General features: G+C 47.5%; 1 protein-coding gene across 2 annotated transcripts in view; it reads left to right on the top strand.

Annotated features, from left to right (window-relative positions):
- Positions 1 to 24,258, top strand: part of aqr (aquarius intron-binding spliceosomal factor) — a 117,477-nt gene that overhangs the window by 72,151 nt on the left and 21,068 nt on the right. For both annotated transcript variants that reach the window (XM_072484459.1, XM_072484468.1), the window contains 4 exons: positions 7,950 to 8,059; positions 12,901 to 13,036; positions 20,154 to 20,363; positions 23,747 to 23,884. In XM_072484459.1, coding sequence (XP_072340560.1) covers positions 7,950 to 8,059; positions 12,901 to 13,036; positions 20,154 to 20,363; positions 23,747 to 23,884 — 594 coding nt within the window. The remainder of the gene's footprint in view (positions 1 to 7,949; positions 8,060 to 12,900; positions 13,037 to 20,153; positions 20,364 to 23,746; positions 23,885 to 24,258) is intronic.

The following is a 24,258-nucleotide window of genomic DNA, read 5'->3' as shown; positions in this document are numbered from 1 at the left end:
GATTCTGTCAGGCTGAGATATCTTCATGTTCATATTATGTGTAGTATGGGTCTCATTAAAACTATAATTGTTGATGACAAGTTAGAATCCCTACAGTGCAGAAGGGGGCCATTCAACCCATCGAGTCTGTACCGACCTTCTGAAAGAGCACCCTGTCCCACTTCCCTGCCCTATTCCCATAATCCTGAAAGGCATCTAACCGTTGGACACTAAGGGCAATTTAGCCTGGCCAATCTACCTAGACTGCACATCTTTGGACTGTGGGAGGAATCTGGAACACCCGGATGAAACTCACGCAGACACAGGGAGAACATGCAAACTCCACACTGTCACCCAACGTCCCTGGCACTGAGGCAGCAGTGCTAACCAGTTGTGTGTGCAGTGCTCTGAAGAGGTTAATAGTCCCCACGGGAACTTTTCAGTTGTGGTTTGTCGTGGATGTAACTGGATGACCCAATGTTGACTTGACTTTAAAAAAAAAAAGCAATATTCTTTTTTTCAAATTTAGAGTACCCAATTATTTTTTCCAATTAAGGGGGAATTTAGCATGGCCAATCCACCTACCCTGCACATCTTTGGGTTGTGGGGGTGAAACCCACGCAGACACAGGGCGAACGTGCAAACTCCACACGGACAGTGACCCAGGCCGGGATTCGAACCCGGTTCCTCAGCGCCATAGGCAGCAATGCTAGCCACTGTGCTGCCCTTTAAAAAACAATATTAACTTTTTAAGTGGGGCAGGGAATTGTTGAATGCACATTTTTCCATTTTGACCATCGGGTTTTAACAGCAAGAGCCCCTTGGCCAGGAAAAACACAACCAACTGTAGCAAAGTGCATTCTATTGTCCCCAACCAACATGCCTAACTCTAACCTCAGAATAGAACCCTCAGCAATTTAAATGTGATGATTACTTTTTAAAAAGTGTCCACCATCCTTATGGCTTTATTCAGTAAGGTGGTCAGCTTGCCAAACCTGAGCTGTTTTTGTGGATTAGGCAAATTCCAGAGGAGGCCAGTATTTATGTGTGACCTATATGGTCAACAATGCAAAGCGGCTGTCATCAGTGTGAACTGGATCCATTCAGAAATAGTTTTCAAACAGTATGTGACAAGACTCAACATAGTTTGCTGCATTTTTGAAACCTGTATTTTTAAAATATCTTTAAACTCAATGATTTAGAAATGCAGTTTGAATATCAGTAGCTAACATTGTGAGCAGCACTCTGCGCTGTAAAATACTTTTGTTTGATCAGTATGCCCTTTTCCGATAACTTATTTGAAAAACCAATACTGATGACACTTCTGTTATAAAACACAACACTGCGAATGGGAATCTGAAATAAAAACAGAAAATGCTGGAAAGACTCGGCAGGTCTGGCAGCAATTATTAAATTCATTTCCGGGAATGTGGGTGTCACTGGCTGGGCCAACATTTGTTGTCCACCCCGAATTACCCTTGAACTGAATGGCTTACTAGACTATTTTCAAGGACATTTAAGAGTCACCACATTACTGTGGGTCTAGAGTCACATGTAGGTCAGACCAGGTAAGGGTGACATATTTCCTTCCCTAAAGGACACTATGGGTCCTTTATACAACAATGGACAATGGTTTTGTGGTCATTATTTCACCATCTGCAGTGGTGAGATTTGAACCCAGCTCCCCAGAGCATTAATTTTGGACAATACCATTATGCCACCACATCCCCGGAGTTTAATAATCTTTATTAGGGCCATAAGTAGGCTTACTGCAATGAAGTTACTGTGAAAATCCCCTAATCACCACACTCCAGCGCCTGTTCGACTACACAGAGGGAGAATTCAGAATGCCCAATTCACCTATCAAGCATGTGTTTCAGGACTTGTGGGAGGAAACCGGAGCACCCGGAGGAAACCCACGCAGACACGGGGAGAACATGCAGACTCCGCACAGACAGTGACCCAAGCCGTGAATCGAACCCGGGTCCCTCGCGCTGTGAAACAACAGTGCTAACCACTGTGCTACGAGTTAATGTTACAAGTCCATATGGCTCCACTTTTGTTATACCTGATTCAATTTTGTACTGCAGAATTTGCTGATTAATAATGATTGATCTTCACATTGTCCCCACTAAACTAATTATTTTCCAAGAGGCAAAGCATGTCTCTTTTTCAATGTTCATTTTGATAATGTCAATTTTTAAAAGCCCAAGATTGACATCTCGCTACTGTTTAATATGCTTGTTTTTTATTCCTTTTAGCCTTGGTGTTGTCTTACACTGTTGTTTCTTGACTCTTCATTGAGGTTTTTCAGTTTTAAAAAAGTACATAATTTGGTAAAGCTGCCATTTTGTACATCAGCGACTTAATCAGCCCAGGTTGTATATGTGAAATGCACTGGCAGCCTGAAAGAGGTCAATTTTAATTGCTAGAAACTCCAGCCATACTGCGATGAGGTGAATTCAAATGCAGCAACCACATCACTGGCAGCAAGACATTTAAGAAACTGTTAGATGTCCAGCTGAATGAGATCGAAAGGAACATCTCGGGCGTAATCCAGTCAACAAAGACAAATTGGCTACCTGTGCTCTGCAACATTGCTCCACCACAAATCTGTCATGTCGCTAGCATAACACATTTGTGAGGAAGAGTGTACAAAAATCCGGTGTGCCACTGGTAGAAGACATCACTCACCCACCCTGCAAACGCCTCATTCAAGGCGGCCAATCTGGCCCAACCTGCCGGAGCTAGGCAGTTCTGCTACAGACCTGTGGCACACCAACAACACAGCCCAGAATCAGCACTTGTTTGATGATCCCACGTTGGGAATCCCAGGCTTCGATCTCCTGTGCAGCGAACGGCTCAAACTGGACAAGTTTCGCACTGGAGTCGGACGCTGCTGCGGCTACTGCTTCCATTGGTTATGCCGTGACTCACCCCTGTGCAACTGTGGTGAATTGCAAACCATGGTGCATATCATCGACAAGTGCCCCAACGTGTGCTTCAGTGACCATCTCACTGCTCTGCTCCAGGCTGATGAGGCTGCCAACTTGCTGAAGAATTACAAATTTCACATCTCGCTCTTCATCAGTCCATACAATAGTAGTCGTAATAGTATTTGATAATGCAGGAAGTGATTTATTGTCACATGTACCGAAGTATAGTAAAAAATATTTTTCTGCGGCCAAGGGGACGTACGCAGTACTAACACGGTAGACAAAACGAATAATCAAGAAAGTACATCGACCAATAAATAATTGGTTCCAATGCGGAACAAGGACCAAACTAAGCAAATACATGAGCAAGAGCAGCATAGGGCATCGTGAATAGTGTCTTACAGGGAACAGATCAGTCCGAGTTGAGGAGTCTAGTAGCTGTGAGGAAGAAGCTGTTCCTATGTCTGGATGTGCGAGTCTTCAGACTTCTGTACCTTCTGCCTGATGGAAAGGTCTGGAAGAAGGCAAAGTCTGGGTGTGAGGTGTCTTTGACAATGTCTGCCCTTCCGAGGCAGCGGGAGGTGTAGACAGAATCAATGGTAGGGTGGCAAGCTTGTGTGATAATAATATATAGTTACCTTTGATCGAGCAAAAAATAACTCCTTTAATTCCAAGAATGGAAATGTGGTTGAGACTAACATCTTGGATTTCATTTTCTTTTGGCTTATTAGCATTCCACGGACCGGATACTTTAAAAACAGGTTATTTGCGATGAAGAACACTTTTGAAATCATTAGTAATCAAAAATGAAAAGATAGCGCGCAATAGAACCATTTTAATTAGAGTTCAAGAAGACATTCGACTGTGGCTCTTGACATTTGAGTGTTGCAATTCTGATTATCGGCCCTATTATTTGCACACATTTTCTCTTAGCATTGAAGTACAGCCTTGTCCATGGGGAGTGCAGTGAATTTGTGGAATATAGCTTCTCCAGTCTGACCTGCTCCTACTTGTGTTGCCTTCAGGCTTTTACATTTTGCCACCACTTTCAGCCCTCGTCTCCTAAACAAATCAATTTCTAAGCTGTTTGCGAGCTGAAAGATCATAAGACTTTAATGACAGAAACATTTCAGCATTAAAATTAAATATAAACCCTAATTTTTTCCCTCATCAAACAATCTTTGGTTTCTCAACATTTAAAACGGATTTTTAAGCTTTTAGAGGTTTGCAATTGTTTTTAAGGAGAAATGCATATTTTTGAAATCGTTCTTTAGATCCAAATGAATGAAATGAATGAAAATCGCTTATTGTCACAAGTAGGCTTCAAATGAAGTTACTGTGAAAAGCCCCTAGTCGCCACATTCCGGCGCCTGTTCGGGGAGGCTGGTACGGGAATCGAACCGTGCTGCTGGCCTGCCTTGGTCTGCTTTAAAAGCCAGCGATTTAGCCCAGTGTGCTCCCATTGGCTATGTAAATTGAATTTTAGTTGCGGGAAGATGCAACAATTACTTCGCTTTTAGTTACATTTTAGCAGATAATTGCACAAGAAACTGCCTTCATATCAGCAACATGTATTTTGTATCATACTTGCGATGATTTGTGGCCTGCTTTGCACGAATGACACCGCGTAAAACCTTTCAAAGTCTTTTGGCTTACTTGAAGCTCAGAATTGATTTGTACAAGTAACTGATGAAAGACATTGTATAGTTCATTTTAGGCAGAGTTATACTTCATTTAAAGACTGTTATACTCCTTGAGATTAATTTATTGAATACTGAAGTAAATTGGAGATGAATAACAAAGCCAGGTTGTATGGCTCTAAATGGCTAAGAGCGGAGTTTCTAAATTATTAACTCATCAGTTGGATTTCTGCAATTGTATCTTAAGCTCATCACTATTTGACTAACCTTTAAACTATGCGAAGCACGTCAGCTACTAAAATAAAAGAGGTCGTAGAGATATTGTGAGCGATTTTTAAATCCTTAGCAAAGTGAACTTGACTCAACCAAGCATGATAGCTGAAGCAGAGGAACTAAAAACAGAATACTGGACAGTCAAAGACGTGATGTGATACAAGTCCTATCAATAAGTTTGGGCCAATAATTGAACAAATCCTTGTAACTTTAAGGATAAAAGCAAATTACTGCGGATGCTGGAATCTGAAACCAAAGAGAAAATGTTTGAAAATATTAGCAGGTCTGACAGCATCTGTAGGGAGAGAAAAGAGCTAACTTTTCGAGTCATTCACTTCGACAAAGGGTCATCTGGACTCAAAAAAGAGGTATTCACGGACATCTTTAACCTGTCCCTACTCCACTCCGAGGTCCCCACCTGCTTCAAGAAGACCACCATCATACCGGTACCAAAGAAGAACCAGGCAACGTGACTCAATGACTACCGACCAGTGGCCCTGACTTCAGTCACAATGAAGTGCTTCGAGAGGTTGATCATGAAGCGCATCACCTCCATACTCCCAGAACGCCTTGATCCACTGCAATTCGCATACCGCTGCAACTAGTCCACATCAGCCACCATTTCCCTGGCCCTACACTCATCCCTAGAGCATCTTGAAAACAAGGACTCCTACATTAGACTCCTATTTATTGACCAAAGCTCCGCCTTCAACACCATAATCCCAGCCAAGCTCATATCAAAGCTCCAAAACCTAGGACTTGGCTCCCCACTCTGCAACTGGATCCTCGATTTTCTGACCAACAGACCACAATCAGTAAGAATGAACAACAACACCTCCTCCACAATAGTCCTCAACACCGGCGCCCCGCAAGGCTGCGTACTTAGCCCCCTACTCTACTCCCTGTACACACACGACAGCGTGGCAAAACTTGGTTCCAACTCCATCTACAAGTTTGCTCACGATATGACCATAGTGGGCCGGATCTCGAATAACGATGAGTCCGAATACAGGAGAGAGATAGAGAACCTAGTGGAGTGGTGTAGCGACAACAATCTCTCTCTCAATGCCAGCAAAACTAAAGAGCTGGTAATTGACTTCAGGAAGCAAAGTACTGTACACACCTGTCAGCATCAACAGGGCCGAGGTGGAGATGGTTAGCAGTTTCAAATTCCTAGGAGTGCACATCTCCAAAAATCTGTCCTGGTCCACCCACGTCGACGCTACCACCAAGAAAGCACAACAGCGCCTATACTTCCTCAGGAAACTAAGGAAATTCGGCATGTCCACATTGACTCTTACCAACTTTTACAGATGCACCATAGAAAGCATCCTATCGGGCTGCATCACAGCTTGGTATGGCAACTGCTCGGCCCAGGACCGCAAGAAACTTCAGAGAGTCGTGAACACCGCCCAGTCCATCACACGAACCTGCCTCCCATCCATTGACTCCCATCTACACGTGCCTGGGGAAAGCGGGCAGTATAATCAAAGATCCCTCCCACCCGGCTTACTCACTCTTCCAACTTCTTCCATCGGGCAGGAGATACAGAAGTCTGTGAACACGCACGAACAGACTCAAAAACAGCTTCTTCCCCACTGTCGCCAGACTCCTAAATGACCCTCTTATGGACTGACCTCATTAACACTACACCCTGTATGCTTCATCCGATGCCAGTGCTTATGTAGTTACATTGTATATGTTGTGTTGCCCTATTATGTATTTTCTTTTATTCCCTTTTCTTCTCATGTACTTAATGATCTGTTGAGCTGCTCGCAGAAAAATACTTTTCACTGTACCTCGGTACACGTGACAATAAACAAATCCAATCCAATCCAAAACTTTAGCTCTTTCTCTCCCGACAATGCTGCCAGACCTGCTGAGATTTTCCAGCATTTTCTCTTTGGGTTCTTGTGACTTTACTATCACCATAGTGTAATCACACTGCCAATGATGCATGAAAGATTTTGTAAACCAAGAAGTATTTTTTAAATAATCATATTTATTGCCTTAAGGGGGAATGTCTAAAGCATTTTTGAGCATAAACAAGGGACTAATTTACGTGAACTTTGGAAGTGGAAGTTGATTGCACACTAATTAAGCACCAAATCAGTCAGGTGAAGGCTCCAAATATAATTTGAATAGCAGCTAAGTTATAATGCAGGCTATTTTTAGCAATGGAAGTCTCGAGCTCCATCTGAAACTTGAGAAAACATGGCAAGTTCTGAGAATCACCCAGTCCCGAAATCAAAGAGAGAAAAACAAATTGGCAACTTCAAAAACAGAATAAAAAATTAGTAACAAATTGACTTCCCAAAAAGAAAAATGAATGAACTGTGAGAGAGACTTTTAATGGAGACTTTAAATGACTTTAAAAGGAGATCTTACTCTTAACATGACAAAAATGGAATAAAAATATTTAAAATTTAGGAAGAAAAAGTCAATGGAGAAATCTACACCCGATTGCTTGAACCTTTTCTTTTGCTGGTTAAATAATACAGAATAAAGTTGATGAACTTGCACATCTGTTGAAACATTGCATATCCTAAACTTCAGCGTATAAAATACATACTTTTGAATTTAAACCTAGTGTTAAATTTATGCATAACATTTGAGAGATTTTCTCCAGACTAATACCTATAAGTATTCAAATCAAAGCTGACATAGTCATTGCCTGTGATTTTCTGGGCCCATTTGCTGTGGGCACAAATCCGGTTAAGTCTCAGGGGAGGGCCATAATGGGATTTGTGGTGGTGAGATCTCAGTTTGAGATCTTCCCCGCCAGTGACGTAACCAGGTTATTGCCCGGTGAGGGCGTAGGCCTAGTTTCCATATATTTAAATGACTTAATGCTGTTGCTTCTGGGGGTGTCGGATCCCCCCGCTGGCATGAGGTCACGCCAGCAGGAATCACGACCGGTTTGCTAAAACGTAAACTAGTTGTGATGACCATGCAGGGGCTTTACTGAGAACATTTGATTTGTAACCACAAGAAGATCTTAAACTCTCAATTATAATCAATAGACACAATAAAAGATTTCATTTCGCACCCAAAAAAAATTTATTTTCAAAAGTTGTTCTCAATTCTAAACACGGAGTTGTCTGTTACTGTCAATCTCCAGGCATTGAATCAGCTGTTTGAGAAGATCATGGCTCTGGACATTGATGAGCGCCACCTTCTACGTCTGGGTCATGGAGAGGAGGAGCTGGAGACTGAGAAGGATTTTAGCAGGTGAGGAGCTGCAAGGAATGTGTACCGATAGGGTAGAAAAAAGAAAACTGGAATAAATTTTAATCTGAAATTGATATTGCATATTTAGGGTGTTCGTTAATTGAGAATATAAAGGGCCTGAAACAAAGCACTTATGTGTGTATACTTGCAAACCATCCAATAAAGCTTATGTAAAATGTATTTTTGAAATTGATGTCTAATTTTAGAAAAATGGTCATCAAAGTTATTTTCTGTAAATGGAAAGATAAATTTTGTAATGCAGCCTTGACTGAAACTCATACTTGTATTATCTAGATTAAAACAATTGTGCTTGCAGAAGTTCATTTTGTGTTATGGAGCCAACTCTTGATGCTTCCTGTTTTGATTATCATTTCATTTTTATAAAAATTAATTTCAAAAAACCTTATTATGATTTCCAGCATGCCTGTTCCAGTATAAAACAGGACAGGATGTTATTTGGCGATAGCTATCTGGCAAATATTGTTTGCCCCTTTAACAAATAGCGTTTCTAAGGCATTCATTGGAAGTCATCTGTAATTACTGCCTGTTGCTGAATTACTGTTATTTGCTGAATTGCTGAACAGTTGCTAATTCGTCATCCGAATTTTCATCCATTTATCCCTGTATGGCTTTGCTATTCCAGTCTTTGTTTAGGCCTGTTTTAAGGGTGAAGTTTTGATGCGTGCTGGAACTGGTAATTATTTACTGCAAGATTGTTCCCAATCTTAAGATTAGCTTGTGAAGCACTACTTCCAAGGTACCAATGATGCTTTTGATACTTCTGGTTGGGGAGCTCTGTTGCAGCTGTGTTCTACTGTCCGTGATTGGTGAATGGGCGTCATGAACTAACCCTGTGACACATCACCCGTGACTTCCGAAGTGGCCACGGAGCAAGTGGTTGCACATTTGCTGGCTCCCTCTCGAGGTGGAATTGCCTGGTCCTTTTCATCCGATTTAAGGGGTGTTTGCTGGTGTGAGGTGCACGAGCACTGAGAAATAATCGTGTTCCATCAGTGGGGCCAGTTTATGGCTTACCTGACGAGGAGTGTTAACGAGTAAGAGGCAGCAGCCTGGCCAAGAGGTTATTCGAGCTGCGACAAAGGAAAAGATGGTGGAGGTTTCTGGGGTGGCGTTGCCCGCCCAGTAGTCTACTGAGCAATTGTTGGACTTTTTGAATGCAAAGTTCCAGCAGCAGAGGAAGGAGGCCTCAAAGGACCTGGCAACGGTGGTGGAGCCCCGTATGGCAGCTATTGAGAGTGGTGCAGAGGCTGGAGGTGCAGGGTCTAGTGCTCCAGAAGGTGAAGGTAGCGGTGTGGGAGCATAAGGACTGGCTGGCCTCGTTGGAGGTAGAGATGGTGCTCATTGTGCGTAGCCAGAAGAGGTGGCAGGAGAAGGTGGAGGATCTAGAGAATCGTTCCAGGAGACTGAATCTCCGGATCGTGGGTCTCCCTGAAGGGATTGAGGGAACGCAGGCCACAAGGAATGTGGCGAACATGGTCGGGAAGTTGGTGGGGGAGAGGGCTTTGATTGTCCCCCCCCCAGAGGTGGATCGAGCTCACGGGGCGTTGAGGAGGCCGAAGGCGGGGGAGCTGTCGAGGGCGGCTGCATCGCATTCTCAACAAGGGGAAGATACTGAGGTGGGTGAAGGAAACGGGAAAGTGCACCTGGGAGGGAAAAGTACTGAGGATGACCAGAATTTGGATGCGGAGTTGGACAAGCAGCGGGCCGGCTTCAATCAGACCAAGGCTGCCCTCTGCCAGGAAGGAGTGAAGTTTGGGGTGTTGTATCTTGCTCGTCTGTGGGCCACGCACCAGAATTGAGTGTTTTATTTTGACATGCTGGAGGAGGCCAGTGGGCGCCACCATGCTAGCTGATTGGCTGGCTAGTTAGCGGGAGTGAAGTGTGGGGTCAATCTGTGGAAGGAGGGGCTGGTGGTTGGTTTTTCTTTTTCATGGGAGGAGGGAATGCTGACGTGGGTGGAGTTGGTGTTGTGCAGTTGCTTAAGGGGTGGTGGACATCTTGGGAAGGACCTGAGGGGGAGGGAAGTGTGGGCCTGGGGGAGCTGGTTAAAGAAGGGCTATGGCTGATTGGCGATGGGGGCGCGGGGAGCCCCCCAACGTGGTTGATTACGTGGAACGTTTGGGGTTTGAATGGCCTGGTTGAAAGGTCACACATTTTCGCACATTTGAGGAGTTTGAAGGCATACCTGTTTCTTCAGGAGACTCACCTGAAGCCGGGGACCAAACGAGGCTGAGGAAGGGTTGGGTGAGGAAGGTGTTCCATTCGGGATAGGTTATGAAGATGAGGGGGAGTGGTGGTGCTGTTCAATAAGAGGGTGGTTCTTGAGGTGGGAAGTATTGTAAGTGACTCTGGGTATGGGGCGGGGGGGCGATGGAGAGGGAAGGTAGGTTTGTAATGGTGAGTGGGAAGCTGATGGGGCTAGTGTATGTATGGGACGATTTTGATATTCTGAGGCAGGATTTAGCAAAGATTCTGAACCTGGCAAATGAGTTGCAGGGGTTTATGGAACATATGACGGGTTGGATCCATGTCAGTTTGAGAGGGGGCAAAGGAATTTTACTATTCCCCGCACGTGCACCCGGTGTACTCCTGGATTGATTTCTTTGTATTAGACAAGGTGCTGTTGGCGGGGGTGGCTGGATCAGAGTATTTTGCGATTGGGGTTTCTGACCATAGCCGCATTGGGTGGCCTTGTGGATGGTGAAGGGGGAGGCTCAGCGACCACAGTGGAGCTTGGATGTGGAATTGTTGGCAGGTGAGAGGGTTTGTGAAAGTGAGTGTGGCCATTCAAAATTAAGTGGAGCAGAATAAGACTGTAGAGGTGTCTGCTTCCACGTTGTGGGAGTCGTAACAGGTAGTGCTTTGAGGGCAATTTACATTGATTCGGGCGCACAGGGAGAGGGTGGAGCGAACTGAGGTTGGAGGAGGACGTTCTGAGAGTGAACCATAGATATTCAGTGGTGCCTGAGGAGGTGTTACTAAAGAAGAGGCAGAGGCTCCAGCTGGAGTTTGGGCTGGTGCCCATTGGAAAAGCAGTGGGACAATTGCGCAGAGCGGGGGAGGGGGGGGGGGGGCAGTATATGAGCGAGGAGAGAAAGCAAGCAGGATGCTTGTGCACCAGCTGAGGAAGTAGGCAAGGGGAGTGTGAGAGACGATATCGGAACCGGAGGGGTGATTGGGGTTTTGTGGATTTTTTCCGGAGATTGTATAATTCAGAGCCTCCGGTGGGGGATGGAGGGATGAGGTAGTTTTTGGGCAGGTTAACGTTCCTGAGGGTTGAGGAGGTGAAGGTGCAGGGTTTGGGGGCCCTGATTAGGCTGAGTGAGGTAATGGATTGCGTGGGGTCGATGCAGGCAGGGAAGGATCCGGATGGGTTCCCAGTTGAGTTCTATAAGAAGTTTGGGTTGGAGCTGGGGTCTCTGCTAGTGGTGATGTATAATGAGTCGATGGTCTGACGCTCCGATATTGCTCAGTCTAAAGATGGACAAGGACCCGGAGCAATGTGATCCGTACTGCCCGATTTCCCTGTTGAATATCGAAACAAAGTTATTGGCGAAGGTGCTGGTGGTGCGGATAGAGGATTGTGTTCTGGGATTCATAGGCAAGGACCAGACGGGGTTTGTGAAAGGGTGGCAGTTGTCGGCGAATATGCACAGGTTGCTTAATGTTATAAAGATACCCTCGGAGGGCCGGGAAATGGACGTGGTTGTGGCAATGGACACGGTGAATGCGTTCGACCAGAGTGAGTGGGCGTATTTGTTCGAGGTGTTGGGGCGGTTTGGGAAGGGTATTGTGGATTGGGTGCGGTTGTTGTATAATCCTATGGCAAGTGTTTGGACGAACAGGGTCACTTCGGATTATTTTGGGTTACACTGGGGAACAAGGCAGGGGTGTTCCACTCTCTCCACTGCTCTTTCCTCTGGCGATTGAGCCGCTGGCAATGGCGCTTATGGGTTTGAGAGAGTGGAGAGGTATTTAGTGGGGAGGGGTTGGAGTATCGGGTTTCTTTGTTCGTGGATGATCGCATGTTGTATATTTTGGATCCGGTCGGGATCATGCTGAATTTGGGGAATTTTGCTGCTTTTGGGGGTACAGGCTTAACATGAGGAAAAGCGAGGTAGTCCCAATTAATGCACAGGGACAGGGCAGCACGGTGGCGCAGGGGTTAGCATAGCTGCCTCACGGCACCGAGGTCCCAGGTTCGATCAAGGTTCTGGGTCACTGTCCGTGTGGAGTTTGCACATTCTCCCCATGTTTGCGTGGGTTTCGCCCCCACAACCCAAAGATGTGCAGGATAGGTGGATTGGCCAGGCTAAATTGTCCCTTAATTGGAAAAAAATTAATTGGGTACTCTTTAAATAATAAAAAAATATATATATATTTTTTTTTAATTAATGCACAGGGACAGGAGAGGAGGTTGGGGGAGTTGCCGCTTCGGTTGGTGAGGGTGAGCTTTTGCTATCTTGGGATACAGGTGGCATGGAGTTGAGCCCAGTTGCATAAGTTAAACTTGACGCAGCTGGTGGAGGGAATAAAGTTGGACTCCTGACTTCTGAGCTCCTCTGAAACTTCTACAAATTTACAAATTTCCCTCCTTGCCGGAATTAAACAATTTAGCAATTGGACTTTGTGGATTTAAATGGCCCTATAGCAGAATAATATATTGCGCTTTAATGGTATGATGATAATGCTCTCCTTATGAAACTGATAATAGTTTTGCATGTATGTACTTGATTGCAAATATAGGTATGTTTTCATTTGCGTGTAGGCCAAATAATATCTAGCACTACCGTCTGGTTTGTTTGCAATTTACTTTATAGGTACGGTCGTGTAAATTATGTGTTGGCAAGGAGACTTGAGTTATTGCGTGAAGTAGGACGATTGCAAGAGAGCCTAGGCGTACCTGGAGATGTGTCATATACTTGTGAAACAGCCGGACATTTTTACCTGTATCAGGTAAGACATTTGCAGTGCGGTAAATTAACAATATCCAAGTTTAGTGTTGGTAGGCATGGGAACATATGATCATTGTTCTCAGTTTGATTCCATTTAATATTAGTTACAATTACACACCTCGTACATTTGCTTTGTAACCTGTGGTGGCAATGATACGGTCCATTTGGCTTTGCGTGTCTTATTTTAAATGGTCAGTCTACATAATACTATTTTTTTTTCCTGAAAATACATTATTTTTAACCTGAAAATTATTGTATTTGGACTTGGTAGATTATTTTTCTGTAATTGCACCACGGCCTAACATTGTACTTTTTGCATTACTATTTCACATTACAATAGAATCCCTACAGTTCAGAAGGAGCCAATTGAGTCACTGACGCTCCAAAAGAGCACCCCACCTAGGCGCACTCCCCCACCCCATCCCTGTAACCTCACCTAATCTGCAAATCCCTGGACGCTAAGCGACAATATTGTGGCCAATCCACCTAATCTGCGCATCTTTGGACTGTGGGAGGAAACCGGAGCATCTGGAGGAAACTCAGGCAGACTTAGGGAGGAAGTGCAATCTCCGCACAGTCACCCAAGGCCAGAATTGAACCCGGGTCCCTGGCGCTGTGAGGCAGCAGTGTTAACCATTGTGTCACCGTGCAGTCCGCACATATGTAACCTATCCCTTCAACCCCTGAAAACTCGTTCATTCTCAGACATTGCAATCTGATATCATAAATCAGAACTTTTTGTGTGTGAATTATAATAAATGGTCACTGGACAAATTCAAATTAAATGAAGAATTCTGTTTTTAATGTTTACGTGCAAATTTACATTGATTCCTAACAAACTGGCAAATGAACTTTTATTGTATTAATATATTTCTCTTCTCCTGGGAAATATCTCAATCGTTACTGATGCTTTTCCTATTTGTCCACTCTTCATGTGTAAGCCTAATCATTGGATATCAGGTTGGCAACCCACAGAAAGCATCACATCTGAGCTTGGTTCTGTCCTCACTCGACCTCCATAGATGTACCTTTTCAAGTTAGGATCTTATGATAATAATGAAAATTAGGAAGGCACATCTTCTCCTTCCAGCTCTGTGAAAGTGGTCATTTTTACTCCATTACAGTCATTGTCACCGAGATTGATTAGCTGAGCACAAACTGGCAATCTTTTGTTCTGCTCATCTGAAGTTGGCATGGGGCATTCTAAAGATGAAGGGTCATCATTGGTGTTTTGCAATAGACCTTATTCACTTCCGAGCTCTGTTAGTGATTTTGCCCCTGGCAGTGACGAGGATATTGAAATATATGATTCCAAAGATTCAATAGACATCAGGTGAAATATTATATTTTTGCGTTCAATTTGTTGTTGGAGAAATATTAAGAAAATGTTCTAGTTTTGGGCATAAACTTTTCAGAAGGTCAGAGAGTCTATGTGTTGAGGAGGCTTGATCTCAAAGTAAATACTTTTCTCTCCAGCATCATAAAATAGATTTCCATGCTCCAGGAACATGCAGGGTTTTATTCTTATTTCTTCATTCTCTGCAAAAGACTAATAATTTGGTCCCTTCACATGAGAGAAGAATTCAGCAAGATACCAAGCATCAGCTAATCCTGGGAAATCCTGTATTTTTTTCTTCGGTTATGTTCATTTCATGTTTAGTAATGCATTTCAACCCTGATCCCTTTGACCCCATGGTCCTAAATGATTGAACAACAGAGCAGAAAATGTGTGGCAGCAGATGAGGGGTGGAATTTTCTCATATTTTTGTAGTGAGGCAGCAGGCAGGAAAAACAACGTGGAAGCCACTGGCCCCAACAACGGCTTCATCCGCACTATTGTTGGGGACTTAGTATATTTTTAAAAAGCATGGGCGAGTCCCAAGACATCCCACTGGACTCCCTTCAAAAAATCAACAATAGAACTAACCCACATGGTGTCGGGTGCAGTGCCTAGACATGACCCTCTTTCCCCATCCACCCACTGGGTGATGTACACATCTGAACCCCTCTGGCAGGTCTTGCCCGTCAGGTGCATGCCCTGGGGGCCATTTCATGATTCGCGGCCTGCCCCCACGCTGACAGGAATGGACAATCTAATGAGGGGTAGGTGTGAGATTATCAGGCGTAAAGGCCCGATGATTACATTAAATATGTACAAATTGGGATCCTGACTTTCAACCTCCTTTCCCGCTCCCACCGCCGATCCCACCCCACTCAACTTGTGGACATTTGCCTTGCTCATATCTTCTGAAAAATCTGTGCCTTGCTGCAAAGTGGATAAAACAAAGTCCAACTTAGCATGGTTGAACAAACACAAACAAAAGCTCCTTTTACAATGCTCTTTGGAGTATTAGCTGCTGTGAGTGAAGAGATAACTAGATTATTAAATGCAATTTTCCCCCCACTTAATCAATGCAAAAGGATGTGTACTGAACAAAATAAAGGGCCCTTTTTCCCTCCGCCCTCCTTTCTCCTCCCCGCCCTCCTTTCTCCTCCCCGCCCTCCTTTCTCCTCCCCGCCCTCCTTTCTCCTCCCCGCCCTCCTTTCTCCTCCCCGCCCTCCTTTCTCCTCCCCGCCCTCCTTTCTCCTCCCCGCCCTCCTTTCTTTCCCCACACTCCTTTCTCCCCCACGCCCTCCTTTCTTTCCCCACACTCCTTTCTCCCCCACGCCCTCCTTTCTCCCCCACGCCCTCCTTTCTCCTCCACGCCCTCCTTTCTCCCCCACGCCCACCTTTCTCCCCCACTCCCTCCTTTCTCCCCCACGCCCTCCTTTCTCCCCCACGCCCTCCTTTCTCCCCCACGCCCTCCTTTCTCCCCCACGCCCTCCTTTCTCCCCCACGCCCTCCTTTCTCCCCCACGCCCTCCTTTCTCCCCCACGCCCTCCTTTCTCCCCCACGCCCTCCTTTCTCCCCCACGCCCTCCTTTCTCCCCCACGCCCTCCTTTCTCCCCCACGCCCTCCTTTCTCCCCCACGCCCTCCTTTCTCCCCCACGCCCTCCTTTCTCCCCCACGCCCTCCTTTCTCCCCCACGCCCTCCTTTCTCCCCCACGCCCTCCTTTCTCCCCCACGCCCTCCTTTCTCCCCCACGCCCTCCTTTCTCCCCCACGCCCTCCTTTCTCCCCCACGCCCTCCTTTCTCCCCCACGCCCTCCTTTCTCCCCCACGCCCTCCTTTCTCCCCCACGCCCTCCTTTCTCCCCCCACGCCCTCCTTTCTCCCCCCACGCCCTCCTTTCTCCCCCCACGCCCTCCTTTCTCCCCCCCCACGCCCATCTTGCTCCCCCCCCCCGCCCTCCTTTCTCCCCTCCCGCCCTCCTTTCTCCCCTCCCGCCCTCCTTTCTCCCCTCCCGCCCTCCTTTCTCCCCTCCCGCCCTCCTTTCTCCCCTCCCGCCCTCCTTTCTCCCCTCCCGCCCTCCTTTCTCCCCTCCCGCCCTCCTTTCTCCCCTCCCGCCCTCCTTTCTCCCCTCCCGCCCTCCTTTCTCCCCTCCCGCCCTCCTTTCTCCCCTCCCGCCCTCCTTTCTCCCCTCCCGCCCTCCTTTCTCCCCTCCCGCCCTCCTTTCTCCCCTCCCGCCCTCCTTTCTCCCCTCCCGCCCTCCTTTCTCCCCTCCCGCCCTCCTTTCTCCCCTCCCGCCCTCCTTTCTCCCCTCCCGCCCTCCTTTCTCCCCTCCCGCCCTCCTTTCTCCCCTCCCGCCCTCCTTTCTCCCCTCCCGCCCTCCTTTCTCCCCTCCCGCCGTCCTGTCTTTCCTCCCGCCGTCCTGTCTTTCCTCCCGCCGTCCTGTCTTTCCTCCCGCCGTCCTGTCTTTCCTCCCGCCGTCCTGTCTTTCCTCCCGCCGTCCTGTCTTTCCTCCCGCCGTCCTGTCTTTCCTCCCGCCGTCCTGTCTTTCCTCCCGCCGTCCTGTCTTTCCTCCCGCCGTCCTGTCTTTCCTCCCGCCGTCCTGTCTTTCCTCCCGCCGTCCTGTCTTTCCTCCCGCCGTCCTGTCTTTCCTCCCGCCGTCCTGTCTTTCCTCCCGCCGTCCTGTCTTTCCTCCCGCCGTCCTGTCTTTCCTCCCGCCGTCCTGTCTTTCCTCCCGCCGTCCTGTCTTTCCTCCCGCCGTCCTGTCTTTCCTCCCGCCGTCCTGTCTTTCCGCCCGCCCTCCTTTCTTTCCGCCCGCCCTCCTTTCTCCCCCACGCCCTCCTTTCTCCCCCCCGCCCTCCTTTCTCCCCCCCGCCCACCTTTCTCCCCCCCGCCCACCTTTCTCCCCCACGCCCACCTTTCTCCCCCACGCCCACCTTTCTCCCCCACGCCCACCTTTCTCCCCCACGCCCACCTTTCTCCCCCACGCCCACCTTTCTCCCCCACGCCCACCTTTCTCCCCCACGCCCACCTTTCTCCCCCACGCCCACCTTTCTCCCCCACGCCCACCTTTCTCCCCCACGCCCACCTTTCTCCCCCACGCCCACCTTTCTCCCCCACGCCCACCTTTCTCCCCCCCGCCCACCTTTCTCCCCCCGCCCACCTTTCTCCCCCCGCCCACCTTTCTCTCCCCCGCCCACCTTTCTGCCCCCCCCCACCCACCTTTCTCCCCCCCGCCCACCTTTCTTCCCCCCCCGTCCACCTTTCTTCCCCCCCCGCCCACCTTTCTTCCCCCCCGCCCTCCTTTCTCCCCCCCGCCCTCCTTTCTCCCCCCCGCCCTCCTTCCTCCCCCCCGCCTTCCTTCCTCCCCCCGCCTTCCTTCCTCCCGTCCGCCTTCCTTCCACCCGTCCGCCTTCCTTCCTCCCGTCCGCCCCCTCCCCCCCGCCCTCCTTTCTCCCCCCCGCCTTCCTTTCTCCCCCCGCCTTCCTTTCTCCCCCCGCCTTCCTTTCTCCCCCCGCCTTCCTTTCTCCCCCCGCCTTCCTTTCTCCCCCCGCCTTCCTTTCTCCCCCCCGCCTTCCTTTCTCCCCCCCCGCCTTCCTTTCTCCCCCCCGCCTTCCTTTCTCCCCCTTGCCTTCCTTTCTCCCCCCCCCGCCTTCCTTTCTCCCCCCCCGTCTTCCTTTCTCCCCCCCGCCTTCCTTTCTCACCCCCGCCTTCCTTTCTCCCCCCCGCCTTCCTTTCTCCCCCCCCGCCTTCCTTTCTCCCCCCCCGCCTTCCTTTCTCCCCCCGCCTTCCTTTCTCCCCCCCGCCTTCCTTTCTCCCCCCCGCCTTCCTTTCTCCCCCCCGCCTTCCTTTCTCCCCGCGCCTTCCTTTCTCCCCCCCGCTTTCCTTTCTCCCCCCGCCTTCCTTTCTGCCCCCATCCTCCTTTCTGCCCCCCTCCTTTCTGCCCCTCGCCTTCCGTACTCTCCTCTCCCTCCTTTCGCCCCTCCCGCCCCCCTTTCTCCCCCCCGCCCTCCTTTCTCCCCTCCCGCCCTCCTTTCTCCCCTCCCGCCCTCCTTTCTCCCCACCCGCCCTCCTTTCTCCCCTCCCGCCCTCCTTTCTCCCCTCCCGCCCTCCTTTCTCCCCTCCCGCCGTCCTGTCTTTCCTCCCGCCGTCCTGTCTTTCCTCCCGCCGTCCTGTCTTTCCTCCCGCCCTCCTTTCTTTCCGCCCGCCCTCCTTTCTCCCCCACGCCCTCCTTTCTCCCCTCCGCCCACCTTTCTCCCCAGCCCCACCTTTCTCCCCACCTTTCTCCCCCACGCCCACCTTTCTCCCCCACGCCCACCTTTCTCCCCCACGCCCACCTTTCTCCCCCACGCCCACCTTTCTCCCCCACGCCCACCTTTCTCCCCCACGCCCACCTTTCTCCCCCACGCCCACCTTTCTCCCCCACGCCCACCTTTCTCCCCCACGCCCACCTTTCTCCCCCACGCCCACCTTTCTCCCCCACGCCCACCTTTCTCCCCCACGCCCACCTTTCTCCCCCACGCCCACCTTTCTCCCCCACGCCCACCTTTCTCCCCCACGCCCACCTTTCTCCCCCACGCCCACCTTTCTCCCCCCGCCCACCTTTCTCCCCCACGCCCACCTTTCTCTCCCCGCCCACCTTTCTCCCCCCCCCCACCCACCTTTCTCCCCCCCGCCCACCTTTCTTCCCCCCCCCGCCCACCTTTCTCCCCCCCCGCCCTCCTTTCTCCCCCCCGCCCTCCTTTCTCCCGTCCGCCCTCCTTCCTCCCGTCCGCCCTCCTTCCTCCCGTCCGCCTTCTTTCCTCCCGTCCGCCTTCCTTCCTCCCGTCCGCCCTCTCTCCCCCCCGCCCTCCTCTCTCCCCCCCGCCCTCCTCTCTCCCCCCCGCCCTCCTTTCTCCCCCCCGCCCTCCTTTCTCCCCCCGCCTTCCTTTCTCCCCCCGCCTTCCTTTCTCCCCCCGCCTTCCTTTCTCCCCCACGCCCACCTTTCTCCCCCACGCCCACCTTTCTCTCCCCCGCCCACCTTTCTCCCCCCCGCCTTCCTTTCTCCCCCCCCGCCTTCCTTTCTCCCCCCCCCACCTTCCTTTCTCCCCCCCCGCCTTCCTTTCTCCCCCCCTGCCTTCCTTTCTCCCCCCCGCCTTCCTTTCTCCCCCCCCCCACCTTCCTTTCTCCCCCCCGCCTTCCTTTCTCCCCCCGCCTTCCTTTCTCCCCCCGCCTTCCTTTCTCCCCCCCGCCTTCCTTTCTCCCCCCCGCCTTCCTTTCTCCCCCCCGCCTTCCTTTCTGCCCCCATCCTCCTTTCTGCCCCCCCTCCTTTCTGCCCCTCGCCTTCCGTTCTCTCCTCTCCCTCCTTCCGCCCCTCCCGCCCCCCTTTCTCCCCTCCCGCCCTCCTTTCTCCCCCCCCCCCCCCACTCTCCTTTTGCCACCGCCCTCCTTTCACCCCTCTCAAACTGATGTTAGACACAAAACAAAGTGCAGCCTTTATGTCATTGCGGAATTAGCTCAGTCATGCAGAATTACCCTTCTAGTTATTCTTTCTTTTACTCATTCAGCCACCTTGCCTCTATTTTAAATTCCAATGGCTACAGCTGAGGTAAATATAGTTACTTACCAGCCTCAGTTACACACTGACCAACTGCACCATAATCCTAATAGCAACTTTACTAATTAATATTTAAATTATGAATTGTACTTGTGATATTTGACTCAAAATTATATATGGCCTACGGCTCATTTTTATTGTGACTTGAGTTACACAGAAGAACATCAATGCATTTGTTTTCTTTTTTCATTCAGGTGATGTCACGCTGGGAAGAATATCTCAGTAAAGTAAAGGCCAAAAGTGGAAAGTCTGGTGATGTTACAACAGTGTCTGAGCATTTTCCATTCCACAAATACTTTGCAAATGCTCCCCAGCCTATTTTTAAAGGCCAATCATACGAAGAAGATATGGAAATAGCTGAAGGTTGTTTCAGGCACATCAATAAAATATTTACGCAGCTAGAGGTAGGCTACATTTGTCTGGATAGCAAGATTTCTTGTGCTGTTTTCAATCTGCTAAATAATACCAAGATTTATTGCCTAATTTATTACTAAATGTAAAACAATTAGTAAAATGTTTTGTTTACTGTCTGCAATCTCAACTCTAGCATTAGTTACAGAACAGAGACCAGAAAGTTTGAAAATGGGTTCCCTTCACTTATAAAAATATGATTGATCTCGTTTACTGTCCGATTCTTTGTTGTGATTATGGTTTTTTGTTGTGATTATGGGTTATTGTTGGTTAATTCTTAAACATGCCATAATTTACAGGAAAAACCATCTTTGCGGTCCTTTAAATCATGACGATGCTCATGTTACATAGAACATACAGTGCAGAAGGAGGCCATTTAGCCCATCGAGTCTGCACCGACCCACTTAAGCCATCACTTCCACCCTATCCCCGTGACCCAATAACTCCTCCTAACCTTTTTTGGTCACTAAAGGCAATTTATCATGGCCAATCCACCTAACCTGCACGTCTTTGGACTGTGGGAGGAAACCAGAGCACCCGGAGGAAACACGGGGAGAATGTGCTAACTCAGCACAGACAGTGACCCAGCAGTGAATCGAACCTGGGACCCTGGCGCTCTTGACGCCACAGTGCTATCCACTTGTGCTGCCGTGCTGCCCTACTGATGGGTTATACTTAGTATGCTGAGCTTGCCGTGCTATTCTGGATGATTATTAATTACAAAAAGTTGTAAATCCTGAACAGATTATGGAAGCCTTCTATAAAGAGACAGCATTCACAATGGTGAAAGTGGGAAGGGAGGAGAAGCATGCAGCATTATTCGGTTGGTGCTGAGTGCTGTTTTAAAACAATTTCTTGGGATATATTTTTGAATTTAAACTGTGCTTTAAACAGTAAGACAGTACTAATCATTTGCAGATATAACCTTTTCAGGAGGGGTAGGGAAAGATAAAATGAGGAAGAATGCTCATTAATTTGAAAATGAATGCGGCTAGAGAAAGGAAAACATTTACTGATGGTGATGTTGAGATCTTCCATGTATTAAGAAATAGAGAATTTGATGCCATTTTGGTGAGTGTACTGTTAACTACTCGATAGGTATTTGTAGGCAGTTTTAAAGGGTGTTGTACCGATGAGGAACTTCAACTATCTTAAAGTAACGGGGGGGGGGGGGGGAAGAGAGAGAGAATGGGGGGGGGGAAGAGAGAAAAAAAAAGAAGAAAAAAAACTATCTTAAAGTAACGAGATAAGATAGAGATTTCTGGTCAAAACAGGAAGGGATTTTCTGAATGCAACCCAGTATTGTTTCCAGAACCAATATGCTGGTAAGAAAAGATGCTGTATTAGATCTGATTCTGAGTAACAAAACAGAACAAGTAAGCAGTGGGTTTGTGGGCAATACTTAGGGAAGTTACAATGAAAGCCTGATCAGGTTCACATTGAGGAAAGAGAGGAATGAAAGAGTATTGGACTAGGAATTGGCAAATTCTGTTGTAATTAATGGAAATGCAGCCCTGTGCTAACTGGTTGGGAATATGGCAGATTAAAAAACACCAGTGGAAGATATTCAAATGTGATATGGATTCAATATGTTCCGGTTCACATGTAAAGGGGATACATTAAAGAAAAAGTTCCATGAATGAAGAGAGAGAAAGAACGAATGTGCATTTATAAAGTGCCTTTTCATGACTTCAGGAATTCCAAAAGCAGCCAATGGTTTACTTTAGAATTGCAGCCGCTGTGCAGTTGCCAAACAAAGCAGCCAATCGGCACACAGCAAAATCCCACAAACATCAATTGACATGAATGAGTTTGGTCTTTTGCTTGAACGAAGAATGTTGAATATGACAACTCTAGTAATGCAACAGCATCATTAATATTTAGCTGGTCAAGCAGTCGTTGTTGAACATTTCATTCAAAGTTGGCAGCTCCAACAATACAGCATTAAAGTGTCAAATGCTCCATAGTCCTAGGGAAACTGATTACTGAAAAGGACACTATTATGCCTCTTGTATATGCGCAGAAGGAATGTGAGAAATATAAAATCTCCCTTACAATAGAAGATTAAAGGGTATGAAAGCAAACTAGTGGTCTACGCCAAGCAAAATAGCAAAAGCTGTTAATAAGGATAGGCATAGAAAGTATAAAGTGGAAGGAAAGGGCATCTCTTTCCTGATTCGGAATGGTAGAATTGCTCAAGTATATTGCATCAGTTTTTTACAGAGGAATGTGGAAAAAGTCTGTCTTGCAGAAGGTTTGTAAGAACAGATTCAGAAATACATTTTCCAAACAGCACAGTACTAAGAAAATAAAAACAAAATATTGTGAATGCTGGAGATCTGAAATAAAAACCGAAAATGCTGGAAAAACTCAGCAGGTCTGGCAGCAGCTGTGGAGAGAGAAAAATAATTAATACTTCAAGTCCAAAAGGACACTTATTCGGGACTAAGAAGGTTATTGTAACAGAAAATGCTTTATTACATGTGGCTATTGAGGCAAACTCCAAAACCTAATTTAAAGTGCATGGGTATCATAGAATCGTTCGGCCCATCGAGTCGGCACCGACCCACTGAAAGAGCACCCTATCTAGGCCCACTTCCCTGCCCTACCCCACCTAACCTTTGGATAAACTAAGGGGCAATTTAGCATGGCCAATCCGCCTAACCTGCACATCCTTGGACTGAGAGGGGAAACCGGAGCACCCGGAGGAAACCCATGCAAACACTGGGAGAACGTGCAAACTTCACACTGACAGTCACCCGAGATCGGAATTGAACCCGGGTTCCTGGTGCTGCGAGGCAGCAGTGCTAACCACTGTGCTACCCTATAAAAGCGTGAAATGGAAAAAAATAAAATGGAATCAAAGCCAAGGAATTGGGATTGAAGTAGGTAATTTCAGCTGGGCTGTCTTCCGCTCTGATGATTGTAACCATTTTCTGGGTTAAACATTTTGTGCTTCAAAGAAGGTTTAGTTTGCTTAATCTGGCCAAAATGTGCCATTGTCTGTCGTTTCTAGAGATGTAATATTATATAAGTCCATTCTGCTTTATACTTTCCAGGAGATACTAAATGAAGCATGGGTAATCTCAATCTGTCTATTTAAATGTACACCCTTTTCAATTTTCAGAATGAGCATACTTTCTATTATGATAGAAATTAATTTTCTCTACTGTTTGTTCTTGATGGTATCAAAAAGTACAGAGTGTTGAACATAAGCCATTTCATTCATTACTATCTAGATGAGCTTCCAAGTCTGTAATCTTATTTTTTATTTTACTATGTAGTCATAGTTCTGCTTCAGTACAGAAGCAGGGTCAAAGGCAAATATGTGTGAATTTGTTATTTTTTTAACTTTCTTTCTTGGTAATTTTTTCAGGAGTTTCGAGCCTTTGAACTGCTGCGCAGTGGCCTGGACAGGTCAAAATATTTATTAGTAAAAGAAGCAAAGATCATTGCCATGACATGTACCCATGCTGCTTTAAAACGACATGACCTAGTAGAGCTGGGGTTCAAGGTAAAAAGCAATTCAATCCCTTAATACAGTAATTCTTGGAAGAGACTCAAGTATTTCAGAACAGCTTAACTCCTGATGAATTGAAACTTGGTATGTTTCCAGCCTGGCCCTTTCTTTGTACAAAATAATTTGTGTACTTAAAAGAACAAAAGATAAAACACTTGTCAAGTATATAGAAAAGACCTGTACCTTAGATTGGGTTCAAAAGTATTTTATTTCAGAAGAATTGACCTGCAATTACAGTTTTTATTTAAACACAAAACAAATTATATGGTGGGAAATTTGCCTTTTAATCTGAAATGGTGAATTGGAAGTAAGTGCGAGCTGCCCTTCCTGGTCCTCATGTTAACTGATATTGTTAATGTTTTCTTTGC

Source organism: Scyliorhinus torazame, chromosome 2 (genome assembly GCF_047496885.1).
Source record: "Scyliorhinus torazame isolate Kashiwa2021f chromosome 2, sScyTor2.1, whole genome shotgun sequence".
Lineage (NCBI taxonomy): Eukaryota > Metazoa > Chordata > Chondrichthyes > Carcharhiniformes > Scyliorhinidae > Scyliorhinus > Scyliorhinus torazame.
This window is presented reverse-complemented; position numbering and strand designations above follow the sequence as displayed.